Source organism: Gossypium hirsutum, chromosome D11 (assembly GCF_007990345.1).
Source record: "Gossypium hirsutum isolate 1008001.06 chromosome D11, Gossypium_hirsutum_v2.1, whole genome shotgun sequence".
Classification (NCBI taxonomy): domain Eukaryota; kingdom Viridiplantae; phylum Streptophyta; class Magnoliopsida; order Malvales; family Malvaceae; genus Gossypium; species Gossypium hirsutum.
The window spans coordinates 11214975-11235400 of NC_053447.1; the positions used below are offsets into that span (position 1 = coordinate 11214975).

Below are 20426 nucleotides of genomic sequence, written 5' to 3' on the forward strand. Positions count from 1 at the left end.
CTTCCACCACACAAAATTGGTGTTATTAATGGGTGACACCACTGTCTGCAATTTATTTTAGATGGACTTTCAACTGTGCTTGTGTGTACATATAGTTTTCTTAGATAAACAGAGCTTTTGAGCTTCAGTTTTAACTATTTTGTCTACTGAAAGTCGATTTTAAGTTAATTCAGGATATCGTATTAGTGATAAATTTTATTGATTTATTGAAAGGAAGGGGATGGAATAAGTGGTTTTTGAGAAGATATGCGACTTGGTGTTTTACTTGTTCGATATGCCATCAGTCTTACAACTCTGAGTATTTGGACACTTTTTGCTCCTTTCTTTTGATGTTAGCACGATTTGGTAAATGATTATGATTTTCTTTCTCTTCTTTTTCAAACCTTGCGACCATAGCTTTGGTTTGCTTACATGCACTAAATCCCTGTCATGTATGACATAAGGCCATCAAAATTGCAGGGAATCCGGATTTAGTTTAAATGGTTGGTCGATATATATATAAAAAAAAGCTGGTGCCTACATTTACACAACAGTGAATCATATCAACCTAGGGAGGCCCCCTTCCTCACATGCTCATTGATACAAAACACTCGAAAGCTTGCACGTTTGAACCCAACACGCAAAGCCTACGTCTACTTCCACTGTTACGTTATTCTCTTCTGCTTCTTCCACCAACACAACACAACTGGTTGAGGTTCTTCAGCCTCAAGCAAGCACACATCATATAGAATAAATAAATAAATGGGCCCATACCATAAATGGTGGTGGGACCTGATATCATGGCACGAGATTCTTGATCCAATGGTAGCCAGCCATTGAGGCAGAGCCTTGGTCTTCCTTAGATATCTCTACTTTTAATTTCTTCGCTTTGCTTACAACTACTATATATGATTGCATCCCAGGCCTTTTGGCTTTTGGCTTTCTTTTGTCAGAGATTTTTTTTCCTTTTTATTTTCTCACATATAGCTCCCCTTCTTTACACGTTGCCCAATGGCCATTGCCTTTGGGCTCGTTACAAAATAAAATAACTATAATTAAAAAAAAGGGGCCAGCTCTGTCCCTCACCTCCATTTCACTCTCTCTTTGCACTTATATAAGTACTTGAGCTTCTTCAATTCATGCATCTCTTTCACAGCTTCTCAACGTACCTTTCCAACTCAATATGAGTGATGGATGTTGTGGTGGGTGCGTAGCTCCTTGTTGGAGAAGCAGGGCACGTGCAGAAAGTGCTTGAATTGGTGCCACATATATCATATATATATATCACCTTCTGCACGTGCTCCCTTTCTCCAACATGGGTTCCTCACCTTATTATCTCTCTCTCCTTTGCAATTGCAAGCTCCTCTTATTCATGAATTATTTGTAAGTAGTGCAGTAGCAGATAAACATATTACCACTCCCCAATCCCCATTTACTCATCATATTTTTTCTACTAATTTCTTTTTTTTAGTTCGGTTAGTATATGTTGGAGACTTGGAGTTCATTCACTATTCTAAACGGTTGCAACATATGTAACGTGTATACACATAATCTTCTGGGCCATGCAACGCATTGGATATACAGGAGGGAGATCAGCAACGTTGGTGCCCTGGGGTTTTAAGTCAAGTGTACCACTGGCCTTCATGGTACCCTTTGTGGGTGGAGATTATATATACATATGTGTGTGTCCATATCCATCCAAGTCCAGGAAACTCCATTACTATTATTTTAAAAATCGAGCATACTTATAATAAATTTCTACCCATTAGGTAATACAGAATATATTACCATAATTGATAACGTGATATATCAACAAACAAACTGTTGCTTTTTATTAACAAATGGATACTTATAAGTCAGATTAAGTTTGAGAATTTCAGTAACCAAAACAAAAGTTGTTGTCTTGAATTCTTTTATCAAAATAAATGCTCCTCTCCTTAGACATCAATCAAGTAAAAGCGGTAAAACATATGCCTTATGTTGTTGTAATAATTTAGAAGAGGTGGGCTCCAACGCATTTAAGTAGGCGATTGGCCCGTTTTAAGCCCAAATGGTATTTCCAGCTATTCGCCCTTATTTCAGCCGACTTATGCGGTAGTTAGTTTGGCCCATTAATTTTATAAAGGGCCTAGCTAACCCTCATCGGATTCTCAGTTCACTCGCACCAATCCATTTCGTCGGCCTCAAATCCTGGTAAACCCACTTTCTCTTTCAACGTATAGCCTGTTAACAAATCTCATCTGACAGCGATCACAAAGATTGAGTGTAGGTTTGGATAGGCGGTGTGATGCGTTTAACTTACTTTTTATCTCATACTATACTATCATAGCAATATTTAATTTTACAGCCACCATTGTTTTTATACTAACCGCAAGTAAATGCACCGTCCATCTAAACCCACCCTAATTTGAATACTAGAAACAATGTTTATGAGTACAAGGAAGTAACACCCAAAGAAGAGCCCCCGAACAATTTTTATTTAGAATAATGACATTTTTAGGAATAGTTATTCCTAGAACAACCATTGTTTAGAACAATTGTATTTTTCCGAAAGGGTCATTATTCAAAAGTTCTACCAAGAAAAATATCACCTCAAAAACTCATGTTCGAAACAACTTCTAAATTGATAACAATTAAATATAGAACAACTCAGGTTTGGAACAAGTTAAAATAATGATTATTTAGGAACAACTCTTGTTAAAAACAACCATGTCTTGTGTTTTAAGATATATTCCGTGAAAAATATTTCACATAATACCGCTTCTTCATCAAAGTAAAAGAAATGAAAGTAACCTTGAAATGAAATTGGATTGATAGATCAAATATGAAAAATAGTTAAATGTTTTTCTCTCGTTTCAAAAACAAAGTGAATTCTTATCACTATTCACATAATCAACAAAACTTTTCACCATTCTTCTTAATCATTAATAGAATTGTAGCTAAAAATTGATTTTATTATTCGTGCTAATTACCTAGCTTTGTAATTCCTATTTTCAAAGATCTATAAATATAAGCCCTTAACGATTAGTGATACCAAATTTGCTTCAATTTTTCCTTTTGCTTTTTATAGGTACATCTCGTTTATTTGTTTGCTAACACTTCCTCATTCCATTAAAGACCTTTCTACACCGGTAAATATTTTGATAACTTTAGCAGTTATCATAAATCTCACAATCTCCTAACCTTTTGCAGGAAACCATCTTAGCTTGCATACTGTATCCTTGTTTACTTTTATTTGTTGTATGTTTACTAGTATTTTTTTTTCATCATGGAGAATGATTTTGACGTTGGTGGAAATAAGGGGAGTTGAAATGAAGATGTTGAAGGGAATGATGGGTTGAAGAGGTAGATGGTGAAAAGAAGAAAAATATTCTAGGAAACATATTCATGTGGGCATTGGGGAGTTACCTTTACGCTATTTAGTTGATGTAGTTATTTCTGTAGTTCTCCATCTGTTTTCTCTTCTCGATCAATTCTCCTTACCTCCCTTGCGTATTCGTTGCGCACACAATGACTCTTCTCATGTTTGAAATACCTGCTTGTGTTGGTGTAATCATAAAACTAATCAACATGAAAAAACCAGACGATCTTAAGCAATGTGGACAAATAAAGTAGTCGCTGTTGGCAAGATGAAGAAGCAAAACGACACAGGGCAACTATTACTCATGCTATGTGAAATTGCATTTTGTTTTGTCTTTGTAAACATCCGCTCCTCAAAGAAAAAAAAAATGAAGAGTTCGATGCTGTTATTTGTAGTTGCGGACCTTAATGAGTGCATTAGAAGAAGTCATAAACTTGTTATATTTCATCCTCATTTGTTTATTGAATCAATGCTTGAAAGTTTGAAACTTGAAACCTTCCATCAATCTGTAATTAGTAGAATGACTGACACTAACCGGAATGGTACTATAATGGTGGTGTTCGGCATTTGGGCTCTTTATTAAGCAAGGCCCAATCCATTAAAGTTGTCTAGTGCAGTAGTGGAGTGAGCCGGCAAGGTTATACAGCCGCCGGACTTCACCCGGCAATCGGCATTTTGGAGACTAACTTTAATTCAAAATTTTATATACTGCTACTAAAGTTTAATCAGCAGTTATTGGAGAGAATAGAACAGATAAGCCATGAATTCTCTCTGATTGTCTTTATTTCACAAAAACGACTATAAAGAAGGGGGGAAATGTTGCACGAGCTTTTACTAGCACTTGTTGGTTACACAGGAGATCTAATAATCGACGAGCGAGAACATCATAAATCTCTCGGCATTTGCTTATCTCCCGACGCTCCCATCTCCGAACAACGTTCCTTCAAGCTTGCTTCCGACATTTCCTTCATCGACCCCAGTGAAAGGTCTTAAGAAAGAAATTTTTAATTTTCATAAACATCCAAAACCCTCTCTCTCTCTCTCTCTCTCTCTCTCTCCTTAGGGTTTCATACGAATAATTTTCTCCCAGGGATCTTATCGAGAAGCTAATTACGTTAGGGTTTTACTACCGAGAGCTCGATCGCTTTGCCACGAAATCCCGGAATCTAAGCTGGATAAGAGCGGCTGATGTTTCTCCTTTGGACAGAGCCTCTGAGTTGTCAAATCCTAAAAGCGGGAAGCCAAGCGTTTATCGAAGAGCCATTGCTAATGGCCTGGTGGAGATACTCTCTGTCTACAAGTCTGCTGTTCTTCAACTCGAGCAGAAATTGTTGTCGGAAACCATGCCAATTTTGGCAACTGTCACTCAGGGCCTCAATAAGGTTTCTTGTTATTTTAAGCACGTCGTATCGCTGATTTAAATTTCCTAGTTGCTCTTTACTCTCGTTCTATAAGTTTATCATTTCGTTGCAGTTCTTTGTTATATTGCCGCCTTTGTACGAGCTTATTCTAGAGATTGAGCGTGATGATATACGTGGAGGACAGCTTCTTAACCTTTTACACAAACGCTGCCACTGCGGGGTGCCTGAATTGCAGGCCTGCATTCAAAGGTATTGAGTTTCCTTTTTCTTTGCTTTGCTTTTCTAATGCAAAAAATGCGACAAGTAGTCTCCATTTCTCCTATAAAAATGCCAGTTTGTTTTCTTATTTATAATACCACCCTTTTCTTATGCGTCTCTAGTGAAAATTTATACTGCAATTAAAATTCATATTTATTGCATTCTTCAATCTGCTGTGATAATTAATAAAGATTAAATCAATGATTACAATCCAAACTTCTATATGCCTAATTTTCAGTGTTAATGTAATTGCTTGTGAATGGCTGGGGAGCCTGAGACTATGTTTATGCTTGGTTATAAGTTAACTGTCTTCAAATGTGGTTTTAGGTTATAGCCATATGTTCATTGCTTAAAAATGTTAAGATTTTAATGATCAGCTTGTAGACTAATTCTTGAACCATAGGCTTCTTTGGCATGGTCATCAAGTGTTGTATAACCAACTTTCATCATGGATGATTTATGGAATTCTACAAGACCAGCATGGAGAATTTTTCATTAGAAGGTAAGGATTAAAACAGTATGTATTTTCCCTTTTTAATTCATACAAGGATATTTTTTTTTGGAACTTTAATGTCTTTTAATTCTTTTATTTCATAAGTCGCATGGACATTCTCTTTGGTTTGTATCCTTACACATTGAACTAGTTTAATGATTCTATTATTTCCAGGCAAGAAGATCGGGATGTGGAGTATGGCTCATCTATCTCGGATACATCAGAAAAATTGGCTCGCTTGTCAACTGTGGATACATCTTTAACTGATTGGCACTTGGGCTTTCATATATTTCTGGTATTTGTGGAGCCATCTCCTAATTGTTTTAGTTTCTTTTTTTTTCATGACATTGTTGCAAACCTCTGTTCCTTGTTTTAGCTAAATTTAATTATTACATATAAACTTGTTGGAATGGGGAAACACTATTCTAGGGTTTGTGGTCAATTCCCATACTTCCAGTCACATTTGAGCATTTATTTAGCAAATTGTTATTAGGATAGCAGACATCACTCACTTCATTTGATTTTCTTCTGTAGGCATTAGTTTCTATAGATGAATAACATCGTCACTGTTTTCTTCATTAGCAGCAATTAAGAAACAAGGATTTGTGTGTGGGAATTGTTAGGTTAAATCTGCATGTCAACAAACCAGTAATCTATGTTCTGCTACTGTGAACCTATAAGTTAAATGGAAAGAAACCTGGAAATGAATCTCAGATAAAAAGGATTTCGTGCATACTTCTTTCTGTGTTCTTAGTTTTGTTGTCGCGAGCTATTTATTCTTTGGCTGTTGTTTTGTAGGATATGCTCCCCGAGTATATCCATATGCGTGTAGCAGAGTCTATTCTTTTTGCTGGTAAAGCCATCAGGGTTCTCCGGAACCCAAGCCCTGCAATCCAATTTCAGGATGCTCTGTCTAATCAGCAGACAAAAAAAGGCTCTCAAAAGTTTCATGGATCAGCTGTGGGTGTTCCTTTCCAGAAGGAGGTTTTCTTGGATGTAAAAACGATTGGAGAAGAATTGCTCCCACAATCAGTGGCTGATAAGATTGAAACTATGCTTCTAGATCTAAAGGTTTTCTTCCACAGTTACGTAGTATCATATCTACTTATGCCCTTAAATGGAATAAAGCTTTTGTTAATTGTGCATTTATTATTTGTAGGAATCATCAGAATTTCACAAAAGATCATTTGAATGCTCAGTTGACTCTATCCGGGCTATCGCAGCTAGTCATCTTTGGCAGGTGCTTTGTGTGAAACTTGCTTCATGATGTATTTGAAGCCCGTATTTATTGAATTTGCTCTGATTCTGCAGCTTGTGGTTGTGCGTGCTGACTTGAATGGCCACTTAAAAGCTCTAAAGGACTATTTTCTTTTGGCAAAGGGAGACTTTTTCCAGGTAAAGAATGCACTGCATGTGAAAAGTTGCTTTAGGTTATGTGTTCTAGTCTTCTGACTTGATCAACCAGGTAAAATAATTTTAGTTATTTCCTTCTTGAAAATACGTAACATGTTAATAGATATTCATTATTCTCTAGTGCTTCCTTGAGGAGAGCCGGCAGTTAATGCGCCTACCGCCTCGCCAGTCAACTGCTGAAGCTGATCTTATGGTTCCATTTCAGTTGGTATGAGATTATTTCTATTAACTTGTTTGAGGCCAATATATATGACAAATTTAGTTGTACTCGAATGTGTACAAAGATAAGGACTTCTTTTTCAGGTTTCAGATTGAAATAACTGTTTGTATGAATTCCTCGGCTCCTTGCTTTGCAGGCAGCCATAAAGACCATTGGGGAGGAAGACAAGTACTTTTCTAGAGTATCTTTGCAGTAAGAATCTAGTCGTTTTTCACTCAGTTATGCCGTATCTGGAAACTATAAGGAACGTGATCTTAATTGTCTTTCTCATTAATCAGGATGCCTTCATTTGGGATCACAGTGAAATCCTCTCAAAGAGATATACCGAAGACAAAAGCATACACTGATGGAAGTTCAGAGACCTCAGTTGGTGGTTGGGATGGTATTGCACTTGAATATTCTGTTGATTGGCCCTTACAGCTTTTCTTTACCCAAGAAGTGCTCTCCAAGTAAGATTCAATTGCTTTATAGGTCCCTTGAATCTTTCTTATTGCTAAATTTCCTTTGGGCAAGAAGCAGCCTTTGAAATAAGAAATGATAATTGTAAAAACAATTGATAGGCTTAGCCTATATGATTAAAAGACTTCAAATATTTTTAATCATTATTGTGCTCCAGGTATCGTAGAATTTTCCAATACCTGCTGAGGCTTAAACGAACACAAATGGAATTGGAAAAATCCTGGGCCTCTGTTATGCATCAGGAGCACACATATTTTGCCAAACACCGCAAGGACCAGATGAACTGCTCAATATCTCAGCCACCGCAGCAGTGTTTTAGACCAATGTGGCGTGTTAGAGAGCATATGGCATTTTAATCAGAAATCTTCAATTTTATATTCAGGTCCTTTATACTATACAGTTCAAATAATGTGTCTGCAATGTTGGTCCCCCCCCCCTCCCAACCCCCAAAAGAAAGGTAGTTCTAGGCATTATGAATGAGTTTGTCCATTTATAGGCTTGGGTCAAACTATATCTTTGATACTTTGACTATTAACTGGGCTATGGTTACACTGGTAGCTGAAATAGTTTGATCATTTTGTATAGGTGTTAAATGGGCTGTGAATCATCCAAAGGGGTGCTCACCACTTGAAGTTTCTAGCTAGCAACAATTCTTGCAGTTATTTCAAATATTATGACAAAATACTGGCATAATCATGAAATTCCCGTTAAGATTCTATATGGTTAGTTCTTCGATGCATAATGATTGGCCGGGATTCTGGTGCAAGTTTGTGACCTAGATTCAAATTGAACAGTTGGGAAGAGTATCATCTGATGCAAAGTCTTTTAATGACATCTTCAGTGTTGCATCATAGGTGGATGATTAACTTCTACACCGATCAATTACTTAAAAACCCAACACCATGGATCCTGGTGGAAACGAGTCAAGAGAATTGTACTGGCAGCTAAAATCAGATATAGATTCCTATGTAGTTTAATAGACAAATTCTGATATAGATTCCTTTAGAATGAAGACGCTCTAAGATAAAATGACATTGAGAATTAAATAACCAAAATTCTTAAATTGTTATACCATTTTTGGTTTTTCTTGTTTGTTCAATGTAGATATGTTCTTCCCTTTGTGAATTTATATTTTGCTCATTTCATGAATCTTCATAATAGAGATTTTAACTTTTCTGTTTAGGTTGATGTGATAGAATCTCAATGGAATGTTTTGCAATCTCATATTCAAGATTCTCGTGACTTCACTGAACTTGTGGGTTTCCATCAAGAGTAAGATGAGTTCCTTCTCAACTTTTGGATACCATGTCAGCCTAGTATCTGCTAACTTAAACGGAAAGGCAAACAACCTAAACATTGAATCATTTTTTCTTGTTACTATTAGTAAGGACTTGATTTAGGTGAATTTCATACAAATAATCTTGAATTATATTTTTGGCCTTCTGGGTCACTATTGTATATTTCATAGAAGTCATTCCATAATCCATATATAATTTAAGTAGAAAGAATAATCCATATAAATTGATGTTTTCTCTTTTTATTCTTTTGGTTTGTCTTGCCAAACATTGATGATGTGGCTGAATGCTTACATGTTCTTAGCATCATTACAGGTATTTGTCAGCTTTAATCTCTCAGTCATTCTTGGACATTGGCTCTGTGTCAAGGATATTGGACAGCATCATGACTCTTTGCCTGCAGTTTTGCTGGAACATTGAGAACCAAGAAAGTAGTCAAAATACATCTGAACTAGAGCGTATAACTGAGGTACCCATATCTGGCATCTTTTATTTGCTTATGCAGTTAACATGGCAAGAATAAGTATTTTGAGTTAGTGAATATGATGGATATGTGCCTTGAATTTCCAACATCATTTACAACTTGGCATTAGTTGGTTCTGACAATTTGCCTACCTTTTTAACGCTTGAGATAGATCAAATTTCCACAAAGGAAATAACAGATATATGTTGTTTGATTAACTTGTTGTCAGGACTTTATTATTCATGTTACTATTTGCATGGTTGTGTATTTAAAGGATATTGATCCGAACCATTTTTTTCCAGGAATTTAACAAGAAATCCAACTCCTTATACACTATATTGCGCAGTAGCAGGCTTGCTGGGAGTCAGCGAGCTCCATTTCTTAGACGTTTCCTTTTGCGAATGAATTTTAATTCATTCTTTGAGGTAGGGATAAGTGCAGTCTTACATATACTAAACTTAGATCCTGTACCATTCTTACATGCTGTTTTGTTTCTATGAACAGGCAACTGCAAGGGGTGTGCTGAATGTTGTTAGGCCACGTCCATCTCTTCCTGTGTTAAATCAGCAATAGAAAATTGAAGGTATGAAATCTCTGATGTAGTTTGTCCTGGTTCAGTGTTCACGTGCATTTGGTTGACTGGAGAAAATAGTGCTTTACTATACCCACTCTGGTTTCAACTTTCTGAATTCCCATTAACCTTCTCAATCAGTTGTTGATTATAAGGTATGTGCCTACTACCTGTCGACAATTGAGTAAACCATCTCTTGAGATTGAAAATTGAGATAATATTGTTGTGGGGTAGTTGGCTCGAGGTTGAGGGTGAAGTTAATTGTATACTATTATTATCAGGTCGGTGAGTAATAGGCCAGTAGAAAGCTAGAGTGTTGGTGAGTCGACTGGACTTCTCTTCTGTATGACATTTGGCATTGGCAGTTAGTTTCTTTTCTTTTGCGTGTCATTCAGCAGCCTTGACGCTGGCGTACATACAAATGAATCACAGTGCTTAAACTAAAAAAAATCTATTTTGATTTTTCTTTCAAGTATAGAAAATTATATTTACGTGGAATTGGTGTCGATCTTGTTACACAACTTTTAATGGTGGATTATAGTTTTTTGTTACTCTTAATGCATGTACCCTTACTAGGTATAAAAAATTACCTTATTTGGAATTGGTGTTGATCTGATCCTTGTTGCACAACCTTTGAACAATGGGAGGTTGAAGGAGTATTTGTTTCTTATGATTAACTTTACTTAATTACTTTAAATTTGCCTTTGGGTCTATAAATATGAATTAAAATTTTAGATTCTCAGCGTGCATAAACAAAAGTAATATTCATTATTTTGAGTGTGTTTTTACATCTTTTGTTACATCAATCATCCCCAAACTATGACCTTTATTTTAAATTAGTCTCTAAATTTTAAAACATTTTAACTACATCCTTAAAATATCGATGTTATATTAATAAGATCTTTTCATTATTAAAATCGTCAGTTCAACAATTAAATTAGACACATATCTCATGTGGCATAATTAAAATAAAAATTTAAAAGAAAAAAAATGAATATCGTGAAAATAGATATTGTAAAAAATCTCGTTTTCAAAACTTTTTACAGGTAAAGTCATGTCCTAGTTAACCTTTAAAGTGCCTTTGGGGGGGGGGGAAAGAGGATTGAGGATTTATGACGGGAAAGTTTGAAAATCCTTCAAAAGCATCATTTCAAGCTTGAATCGGATCTATCTTTCTCCTTTGAAAATGGTGGTCTTTTGAGCTTTCCGTATCTCCCAACAAATGTAATCAATGAGCTCGGGATCGAGCGAAGAACCTGAGGTAAGTATTCTTTGCACCAAAATTCAACATTGTGCAAAGGAATGAAATCCCACCGAATTTGAGTCATAATGAAAGAGCGAAGTGTTCCATATGGCTCAGGCAAGGGGCAAAAGAACATGATGTGCTTTAAGAATTTCGAATGATAATTGCATCTAAGACAAGAGGTCGTGTAGTTTTGATGTCTTTTGACGAAAGGGGAGATGGAGAGATATTTGGATTTGACAATAAACAAGTCATTCTTCGTATGATGTCAAATAAATAAAGAGTCAATAGGGATTTTTATGATTGCTTCAATTTTATATTGGTTGAAAAAAAAAGGGAACGTATCATAATTCCATTATTCTTTCCAGACGTTGGGAAGATGCTTTACCAAATGAAAATCATAGCCCAAGAGCCTGGAAAAGGTGACTTGAAAATTTGAAAGTGTCCCAAACTGAAATAAGGTTTCCATCCCCCATATTCCAGCTTGAATGAGGTCCCTTCTTTAAGGCTATTCCATGCCCAAGAGGAGTATGAGTGGAAGTCAGGATTCTTGCCATCAAAGCTTGTTTCGCCAAGAGAGCTAATTTGCAATTTCGAAAGTATTTAAATTCCCTTTTTCTTTTTCTTTGTTTCTCTTTTCGTGTTAATTTGAGCCAACTCATTCAAGAAGTCCATTTAGTGAAATGAGATTGACGTGGAGAACCTATTGTTTTTATTCTACCAACCCAACCCTAAACCCAAAAGGTAAGGTAAGGCTACAAAGTCCAAATTAGTGAGTGGTGTGGAACTTTGAAGGTTGGTGGAAAAAGGTTAGGTGTAGTGGGTGGTGGGAGGAGTGAAGCACAAATATAGAATCACCCAACAAAAACAAATTTGAATACTAAATGCAAAGGGCAAAGGGAAAAGGCGACAAAGAGTAGAGTTGTTAGATATAACAAGATAATAAAACCTTCAAGTCACCACTCACCACTCACCACCCACCAAGCCCAGCTTTCTTATCTATACCGGAAAACATCATCATGGATTCCAATCCCCAGTCTTGTGAAAACCCTGAAATCAAATCAACCGAGGAGCAAACCCAAAACCAAACTCAAGTTTCTCAATCCCCATTTGCTACTGCATCTCTTTCTTTATCTTCCTTGCCCCCAACCCTACCTACCCAGTTCTTCATCCAACCCAAAATCTTATCTTTATTCTCTGCTCAATCTCCCTCCAAAGTTAAAGTTCCAACTCAAGCTTCGTCTCTTTCTCATCTCTCCCTTTCTTCAACTTCCCCTTCCCCTTCCAAACTTTCCTTCAAATCCACCTTTGCCAATAACCCTCTCCAGTCCCCTCTCTCCTTAGGTCCGCGCCGCCCTCTCGACCCCTCCAATGGCGCCGCAATTCGTCGAGCTTCCATCGTTTGGTTCCGCAACGATTTACGGGTCCACGACAACGAGTGTCTCAATACCGCCAACAATGAGTCCATGTCGGTTTTGCCGGTTTACTGTTTTGACCCTCGAGATTACGGGAAATCCTCATCTGGGTTCGACAAAACCGGTCCTTACAGAGCCACATTCTTGATTGAATCGGTTTCGGATCTCCGGAAGAATCTGCAAGCACGAGGGTCGGATCTTGTGGTTCGGATTGGGAAGCCGGAGTGTGTTTTGGTTGAGTTAGCTAAAGCTATCGGGGCCGACGCTGTCTATGCTCATAGAGAAGTTTCTCATGATGAGGTTAAGGCTGAGGAAAAGATTGAGTCGGCCATGAAAGAAGAGGGTGTTGAAGTTAAGTACTTTTGGGGAAGTACTTTGTTCCATGTTGATGATTTGCCGTTTAAATTGGAAGATATGCCTTCCAATTATGGTGGATTTAGGGATAAAGTTAACGGTTTGGAGATAAGGAAGACGATTGAATCATTGGACCAAATGAAAGGGATGCCTTCTAGAGGTGATGTGGAGACTGGAGATATTCCTTCATTGACGGATCTGGGACTTAACACTGCTGCCACAATGGCTCAGGTTTGAGATTTAAACTTCTCTATTTTCCGTAGGAATATTGGTTCACTTATCTTTGTATCTTGCTTCAAACTAGTAGTAGAAATATTAGGGTACTCACATCTAAAGTACTATGGTTTGGATTGTGTAGTTTAATATTGTTTCAATTAGCAGTGCTGGCTATGTCTTAGGGTTGTTTCAATGATGATTGATTGGGGGAGTCTACTTTTGGAAGCTTTACTTGGACTTATTTTCTTTTGATTTATGGTTTTAAAGGCGTTGAGAAAGTATTGGTTGTTTACATGTAGGATGGCAGGCCATCTGTTAGTGCTTCTATGGCTGGTGGCGAGAATGAAGCATTGCAAAGGCTTAAAAAGTTTGCAGCTGAGTGTAAAGCACAGCCATACAAGGGGAGCAAGGATGGTAGCCAAGAAACCATATATGGTGCTAACTTTTCTTGCAAAATATCACCATGGCTAGCTATGGGATGCTTATCTCCCCGGTTCATGTTTGATGAACTAAAGAAAACTGCAAATAGGTATGGTGTCAAGTACCAGTTTTTTCCCTTGTACAAATAATGTCTAAATATGGAGCATTATTTGTGGATATGTTTGAAAAACAAAGAGTAAAATGGAGCAATATGATCCTTATTACCAAACCCAATGTAGTGGGAGAAGGCTTGGTTATCAGATGTTTTCTTATATTGAATGCATTTATGTGATTAGCAGGACCGTTTCTGCTACCTCAAAGAAAAATGATGGGGGCAGTGACTCACCTGATACTCAAATGAACTGGCTGATGTTCGAGTTGTTGTGGAGGGATTTCTTCAGGTAAATATGGCCTTGATTTACGTTGACAGCAACAATTCTCTTTTTCTCCATACCGATTAAGGGCTAAACATTTCATCGCGCATGATCCTTTTTTTTTATTGTAGATTCATCACCAAGAAATACAGCAGTGCAAAAGTTGGAACTGCTCCTGCCACAGCTTGTACAGGTGCCCTTGCTTAAGCAAAGAATATGTGGTGGTTTTGAGGTTTGAGGATTGTTGTCAGTTCTTAAAAGAATGGAGTTTCAATTTGCATTGAGTAGCTGTTTGATGGTAGAATAGGTTGCTCAAAAGGCACCCACTTACTCCTTGTTGAGCTCTTGTTCTTGTCGCCTAATAAATTTCTTTAATATCCTAAATTTGTCTTGGTTCTCCAGCTTTGTAACCGTTATGGCCGTTTCTCCATGGTTTAATGGAAATTAGCCAAGTTCGGGTTGGTTTTAGAAAAAACTTGTAGCATTTTTGTAGGTTCCATCCATTTTGGTTCATCGATTTTTAAGAATAATTCTTATATACTATTTTTTACTAGTTTAAATTTAAAACATTTATACTATAAAAATTAAATAGAAAAACTAAAACTGAGTTTGATTCGGATATCCTTAAAAAGGGAAACAGAGAGACTAGAAATTACAAGTACAATAATACTAGTAAGTGCTGGTTTAAAAATGAAAAAACTATTATAGGGTCTGAGTTCATCCTGGAGACTATTATTGAGAAAGCACCCATGGATCTCCATGAAATGGACATGGGAATACAAAGCAAATAGCTGTATGAGTAGGGGCAAAACCAATCTATAAAAATGCAAATAATTGGGGCCAAAACCAAAAAAAAATCATGCTAAAAGGACCTAAGTAGAGGGAAAAACTAAATCAAGTATATATAAATAAATGTCATATTTTATGACGCCAGAAACTCTAAGGGAAGGTAGCACCACAAATATAAGCCAAAGCAACATAAAGAAAACACTAGTAACCCAGGCCCAAAACCTAGGACCTCCAAGCTCTGCGCCCAGTATCAGACGCCTAACCACCAAAACCGAAATGCAACCCACGGAAGTTGAGAAGAACACCATCAAAGTGAACCCCAGTCCCTCCGCATTTTCTATCCTCAATGGTTCTCCATATGTAATGAAATTGTATGCAGTATTTATCAGCCATGGGATGCCGATGCCTACGTAAATGTTCACCGAGTTACTGCAACCACAACAAATATCAGAAAATCAGCAGCAAGGCAACCTTCTTGCTCTTAAATTGAGGACTCATATGGTACCAGCTTCATAGGATTTGGCCATTTGGTATTTATACTAATCAACTGATCTCTGTTGCTATACGATACTCCTCTTTGAAAGATTTTGAAGTATGGTTAAAAGATGAGATTCCATGAGATATACCTGCAAGTAATATTTGCAATAGCAGAGTCAGCTGTTAACTGACGTTCAGCAGCAATCTTACTTGCCACTAAATCTGGCCATGATGTTCCAGCAGCCAATGCTGTAAATGCTATGACATAAGCATTTATCCCTGTAATAAAATATCAATGAGAAAAGGGATAATTTCACTTGATAACCAATAGCAATAGCTATAATACTAGTAAAAATCAATTTTTGGCAAGGAGGGAAGACCTGTGACGCAGCTTATAATATCAGTCAGCTCTGTAACAATGTAAGCTATTCCACTGATGAAAAGTAGAGAGCAAATGAAGGCAATCCATCCATGGGCAATTTGATAAGGAGGTACAAAGGCAAACAGTAGTCTCCATGGTGCAAGTAGTGACTGCCAAAGTATTCTTGCCACCCGAAGATGCGCATTGTTTAATTTCCTAGATTCAGGGCTTTCCAACTGTTTAAGAAATAAGGAATTATTCACCACCATCATTTATTGGATTATTGCTAATAAGCTTAGATCAAAGAAGTACAACGTCCAAATCTAATATGCATAAGCTCCAAGAAACTTAAAGTACTAATTCAAAGTTCAAACTAAGCAAGATTTACTTAAAAAGGAAAAAAAATCAAGGGAGCTTCATGTAGAAATGTTACATTCCAACTTCTATAGAGAGAAGAGAGGCTGAAGTAGTCACTACAATAATGGATCGTTTCCTCTTCTTTCTTCTTATTCTTTTGAACTTTGCATTTTGCAATGATTGATTGAAAAATAATTTACTATAAAATATAAGAGCAGAAGTTATAAAGGATTTTTATGTTACAGTGTAAAGATACATACTGTAAGTGCATCCATGAACTGTTTTTTCCAGAGTTGAAGCACATGAAGATCTTCTAAATTGATCTCCTTCTGAAAGGGTCTGTTAGAGGATTCAACTGAATCTTCCGCTGCAGGCACCTTTCGATAAATAGAGTCTGCAAGTAGTTGAATTTTTAAGAAAGTTCTGATCAATCCATCATCAGCTTAAGCTACTGAAAATTAAAAGTAGTTATAGGCAACCTCTTAACCAAGTTACTTAGTAAATAAGTGGGAACTAATTAGATCATCTAAAATTACTTATTTACATAAACTACAATTGAGCCCACAAAAATACAACATTGAAGCATTTAACAATCATGACCTTTTCCGGCATTGTTATCCATGAATCATTGCTTACTAGGACCTCTCTTCATTTAGGTTTACCCAACCTACAGCTGAAAACTTTAATTTCCATGTCTTCCCTATGACTTCATCATTCTTTCATTCTATTATGAACAGATAAGCATGAAGAAGAAAGCAAGTATGTATTGAATTATAGTTTTGATGAACTAATCTGTTTAAGCGTGTCCAAGTTCCATCATGTGTAACATTAATTTTGTAGATTCAGCTTCACTTCATATTAACTTTCCAAGGGAAAGACTGCTAGAGGATCATAGTCAATGATAACATGTGACCTCAAACAAAACAATGTCAACAAGAGTCAGACGGAGTGTTATTACGTTCTTGTTTTTCTGAATGAAAGGACAAAATATCTACAATTTCCTCATTTTTGTCTTCTTCAACTGCAAGTATCTCAGTGTACCCACCATAGATATCGTCCTCACAGTTAACTGAGGCAACCTCTGCTGGCACCCAGTCCTCAGGCCTCTCACCTCTCGTTCTTCACATGAACAAAAGAAATCAAAAGGATAACAGTGCACGAGACAATAATAGGGGGAAGAAGAAGAAGAGCATACAAGGGCAGAGATATATACGGCCAGCGTTTGTCTTGAGCGTATGCATGAATGAGCAGTAGTCCATACATCAAGACTGTCAATAAGGCCTCCCAAATTGTAACAACCTTTGGTGTCCACACCTGCAACATGAAGTACGACCTATCCATGAGCAAGTGCTCCATAGATGTGAACCATTAATGTAATGCATGTAAACACTCCATACAGAAAAATAGTGAAACTAATCACAGGTTATGCAAAAGGCAAGCAATTTTCTTACATCACTTACTGAAAATCAAAGAAACACAAGTCTAAAAGGGCCATATTAGAGGTCTTCTCAGTATAACTTGGATAAAGACATTCGGCTAACAGCACAAGTTAAATATCCCTATAAAATACAAATCATAAAACTTTACTTCAGAAGAAGTTACTTGAAGTTACCTCTAAAATTATGTACAGCCAAGCATAAGCCCAAAAGGACCAAAAGAGCTCCACCAGCCAAACACCTATATCAGATATTTTTTTCAACTCTCCAGCTTTTGGAACTACAACACAAACAGCATGGATAGGGAAAAGGTCGAATGCAGCTGAACCCAGGAGAGTTCCAGGACCCAAACCTGTAGGTTAAAGTAAGCTGACAAAATATCAAGACAAATGCTCTCTATTCAATTTTGGAATCTGTTCTAATTAAAACAATACTACCTATATCCAAATTTGAAATTTGTTGTAATTAATAAACCGAAAGAAAGAGCATATGAGAGAACAAACCTCCGGCATAGAGGTTCCCAATGTTTCGAATGGCATCAATAGTTGCTAAAGATATTTGAGGGAAGCTAGTCCCAAAGGCAAGCAAAGTAATGTCTGCAGTAGCATAATTCCAAACCTTTTCTTGTTTAATAATTTCAGTATTAGTGTGAGGATCTACCTCTACAACAGTACGTGAGTGTTTCACAATATTCTCCATGGATCGGAAGAAACGGGCAGTTATAGCAGATAACCCAATGAAGCAATAAGCAAGTCCGAGAAAGTATAAGAAGCCTCGTAAACCATTCCCAAGCGCAGTTTCGCCATGGAAAAGCAAGTAACTATTACATTTTACATCCCCCAAAATACTGGAATTCCCCAACATGCTGTTCCCAGCAACTTGCTTTGGCACCGCCACCATCTTAACCTAGCATCCGTTCACTCTTGAAGCATTAGTGAATTCTTTTGCTCACCAAAACAAAAAGATTTGATAGTGAAAGAATTAGAACAGCTTCATATTTGAAGCGAAGAGGTAGTCCAATTTAAGTACAATTTTCACTAGAAAGTTCCCCCCGCATACAAATATGAATCTGAAATAAAACCGTGAATCAAAGAAAGGAGAATCTAGATGGAAAAGCACACTCCACGAAACAACCAGGATACACAAATCAAGACCCGAACTTCCATTAATATCAATGGAAATCCAAAAACTTGGGCACAAATCGGAAAGAGAGTATATTTGAAAAGTCAAAAGACTCATTAAAAAAAATACGCAGGCACGACACGAGTTTTGTCCACATGTTACGAGCTACTTAATTAGCAGAGAAGTCGAGCATTAGTAAAACGGCGAGTTTTGAATTATTTAAACGGAGCGTTTTGGCTGCAACAGAAATGTCCACGTACTTGTTTACAGTTTCTTTAAATTCTGCATGTATTGCATGGTAGCGTTTTTCAAGGAAAAATACAGTAACAAATTGTCTGTTATCTCTCTCTTATCTTCTTCTTCCAATTTCTCCTACTCTATTCCTCTGTTCTTAGCTCAAAATTTAGTCCCGCATCAAAGGTATCAGAGCCATTTACGATCCCTTCCATGGTTGGTGACGGAGTTTCTACAAGGTTGCAGAAGGAGGTAGGGGGTATGCAGCAAGAGATTTCCAAGATTCAGGAGGAGATCGCGCGAGTGGAAACAAAGCTGGAACAGCGGCTACAGGATTTTAAAACTGAGTTCCAGGGAGATCTTCAAGTTTTGCTTAGTCAGTACTTTGGACCACCACTAGTGGGATCATCGGCAAATGCTTCCGGAGACAAAGGCAAGGGTGTTTTGGGCACTCCTCCAAGTTTCGGCCCTAAGAACATGGATCTTCCTCCGATGCAGGCAGAAACTGTCACTCCAAATGGGGGTGGTGAACAAGTGAAAGAGTCATCGCATATAGCTGGGGTTTCTATTAATCACAGTCGATTAGAATGTCCCAAGTTTGATGGCACCGATTTCAGGGGGTGGTGGACTAAGTTGGAGCAGTATTTTGAAGCAGAAGAGATATCTGATGCTAGCAAAGTTCGCGTGGTAATGTTAAACTTAGAGGGTCGTGCGTTAGAGTGGCATCATTTTTACTCTCAACGCAATGGTGGGTTGCAAAGGTTAGCTTGGCCAGCATATATTAGAAGTCTCCAGGACCGTTTTGGGGGTGGAACTTTTGGGGATCCAATAAGGGAATTGGTCAACCTAAAGCAACAAGGTACGGTTGAACAGTTTCAAGACCTTTTTGTAGGTTTACTTAATCAATTACACCTACCGGAATCATATGCTCTCAGTATATTTCTGGGAAACTTGAAAACAGAAATAGGCCACTATTTAGACTTATTTACACCATCGACCCTGATGGAAGCCTTTCATTTGGCTAAAAAGATAGAGATACTAATGTCACATTCAGGAAGGGTACCTACGACCACTATGGGAGTTCAGTCATCTAGGACTTTTAGCAATACTTCTGCCGTATCGAGACCATCTTCTTTCCCTACTAGACCAGTAGTTGGTAATCAGGGGGCTACTAAGGTTTCAGCTAACCACCAGGGGTCTAGAACCATTTCTCCAGTAGTGATGGCTGAAAGGAAACAGAAGGGCATTTGCTTTTGGTGTGGGGTTAAGTATCACCCAGGTCATAAGTGCACGAGGTCGCAACTGTATCAAGTTTTGTTGGAACCTCATTCTGATGGGGAGATTGAGGAGTTTCAGAAGTGTTCTGACAAGTTAGAGGAAAATGGGGTCGATGAGGAGGGTCTGACATCTCCTACCATTTCGCTTAATGCTCTTACCGGAATGCAGTGACACAACACCATGCGGATGGCTGCGAAATTGGGGACTCACTGGGCTATCATTTTAGTTGATTCAGGTAGTACCCATAACTTTGTTGATGCAAAATTGGTTCACAGGTTATCGTTACCAGTGATGCGACATGAGCAGTTGAGAGTCTCCGTAGCAAATGGGAGCTGTTTGTTCACTAGAGGTTTGTGCAAAGAGATTACTTGGGAGGTACAGAACCATAAATTTACAACTGATTTCATGGTGTTAGCCTTGAAAGGATGTGATATGGTATTGGGAGTGCAATGGTTATTGACTTTGGGAGACATTATG

General features: G+C 37.5%; 3 protein-coding genes across 6 annotated transcripts; 2 read left to right on the forward strand and 1 right to left on the reverse strand.

Moving 5' to 3' along the window:
- The first annotated feature begins 3991 nt into the window (after positions 1 to 3991).
- LOC107912367 (gamma-tubulin complex component 4) lies at positions 3992 to 10467 on the forward strand. Its single transcript, XM_016840504.2, is given in 18 exon segments — positions 3992 to 4326; positions 4431 to 4722; positions 4814 to 4950; positions 5363 to 5461; positions 5627 to 5747; positions 6251 to 6523; positions 6612 to 6692; positions 6764 to 6847; positions 6987 to 7073; positions 7222 to 7277; positions 7364 to 7534; positions 7702 to 7895; positions 7898 to 7926; positions 8728 to 8816; positions 9155 to 9308; positions 9605 to 9727; positions 9807 to 9885; positions 10155 to 10467. Coding segments are annotated over 17 exon segments (2229 nt in total). The 5' UTR covers positions 3992 to 4156; the 3' UTR covers positions 9876 to 9885; positions 10155 to 10467.
- A 1328-nt stretch (positions 10468 to 11795) lies between these two features.
- LOC107912369 (blue-light photoreceptor PHR2) lies at positions 11796 to 14433 on the forward strand. Of its 2 annotated transcripts, none has more exons than XM_016840508.2 (4): positions 11796 to 13116; positions 13401 to 13630; positions 13821 to 13922; positions 14027 to 14433. In XM_016840508.2, the coding sequence occupies exons 1-4, from the start codon at positions 12136 to 12138 to the stop codon at positions 14100 to 14102; spliced, it is 1389 nt and encodes a 462-aa protein (XP_016695997.1). In that variant the 5' UTR covers positions 11796 to 12135; the 3' UTR covers positions 14103 to 14433. The 2 variants fall into 2 exon arrangements, with proteins under 2 accessions (XP_016695997.1, XP_016695996.1); XM_016840507.2 differs by having other exon boundaries at positions 11861 to 13116; positions 13818 to 13922.
- A 53-nt stretch (positions 14434 to 14486) lies between these two features.
- Positions 14487 to 18574, reverse strand: LOC107912368 (magnesium/proton exchanger 1). Of its 3 annotated transcripts, none has more exons than XM_016840505.2 (8): positions 17819 to 18574; positions 17492 to 17667; positions 17075 to 17193; positions 16838 to 16998; positions 16140 to 16273; positions 15542 to 15758; positions 15311 to 15440; positions 14487 to 15113 (listed from the first exon to the last, which is right to left on the reverse strand). In XM_016840505.2, exons 1-8 carry the CDS (start codon positions 18213 to 18215, stop codon positions 14768 to 14770), a joined length of 1680 nt encoding a protein of 559 aa, XP_016695994.2. In that variant the 5' UTR covers positions 18216 to 18574; the 3' UTR covers positions 14487 to 14767. The 3 variants fall into 3 exon arrangements, with proteins under 3 accessions (XP_016695994.2, XP_016695995.2, XP_040961962.1); XM_016840506.2 differs by having other exon boundaries at positions 17093 to 17193; positions 17819 to 18534; XM_041106028.1 differs by having other exon boundaries at positions 16925 to 16998; positions 17819 to 18534.
- Positions 18575 to 20426: the final 1852 nt, after the last annotated feature.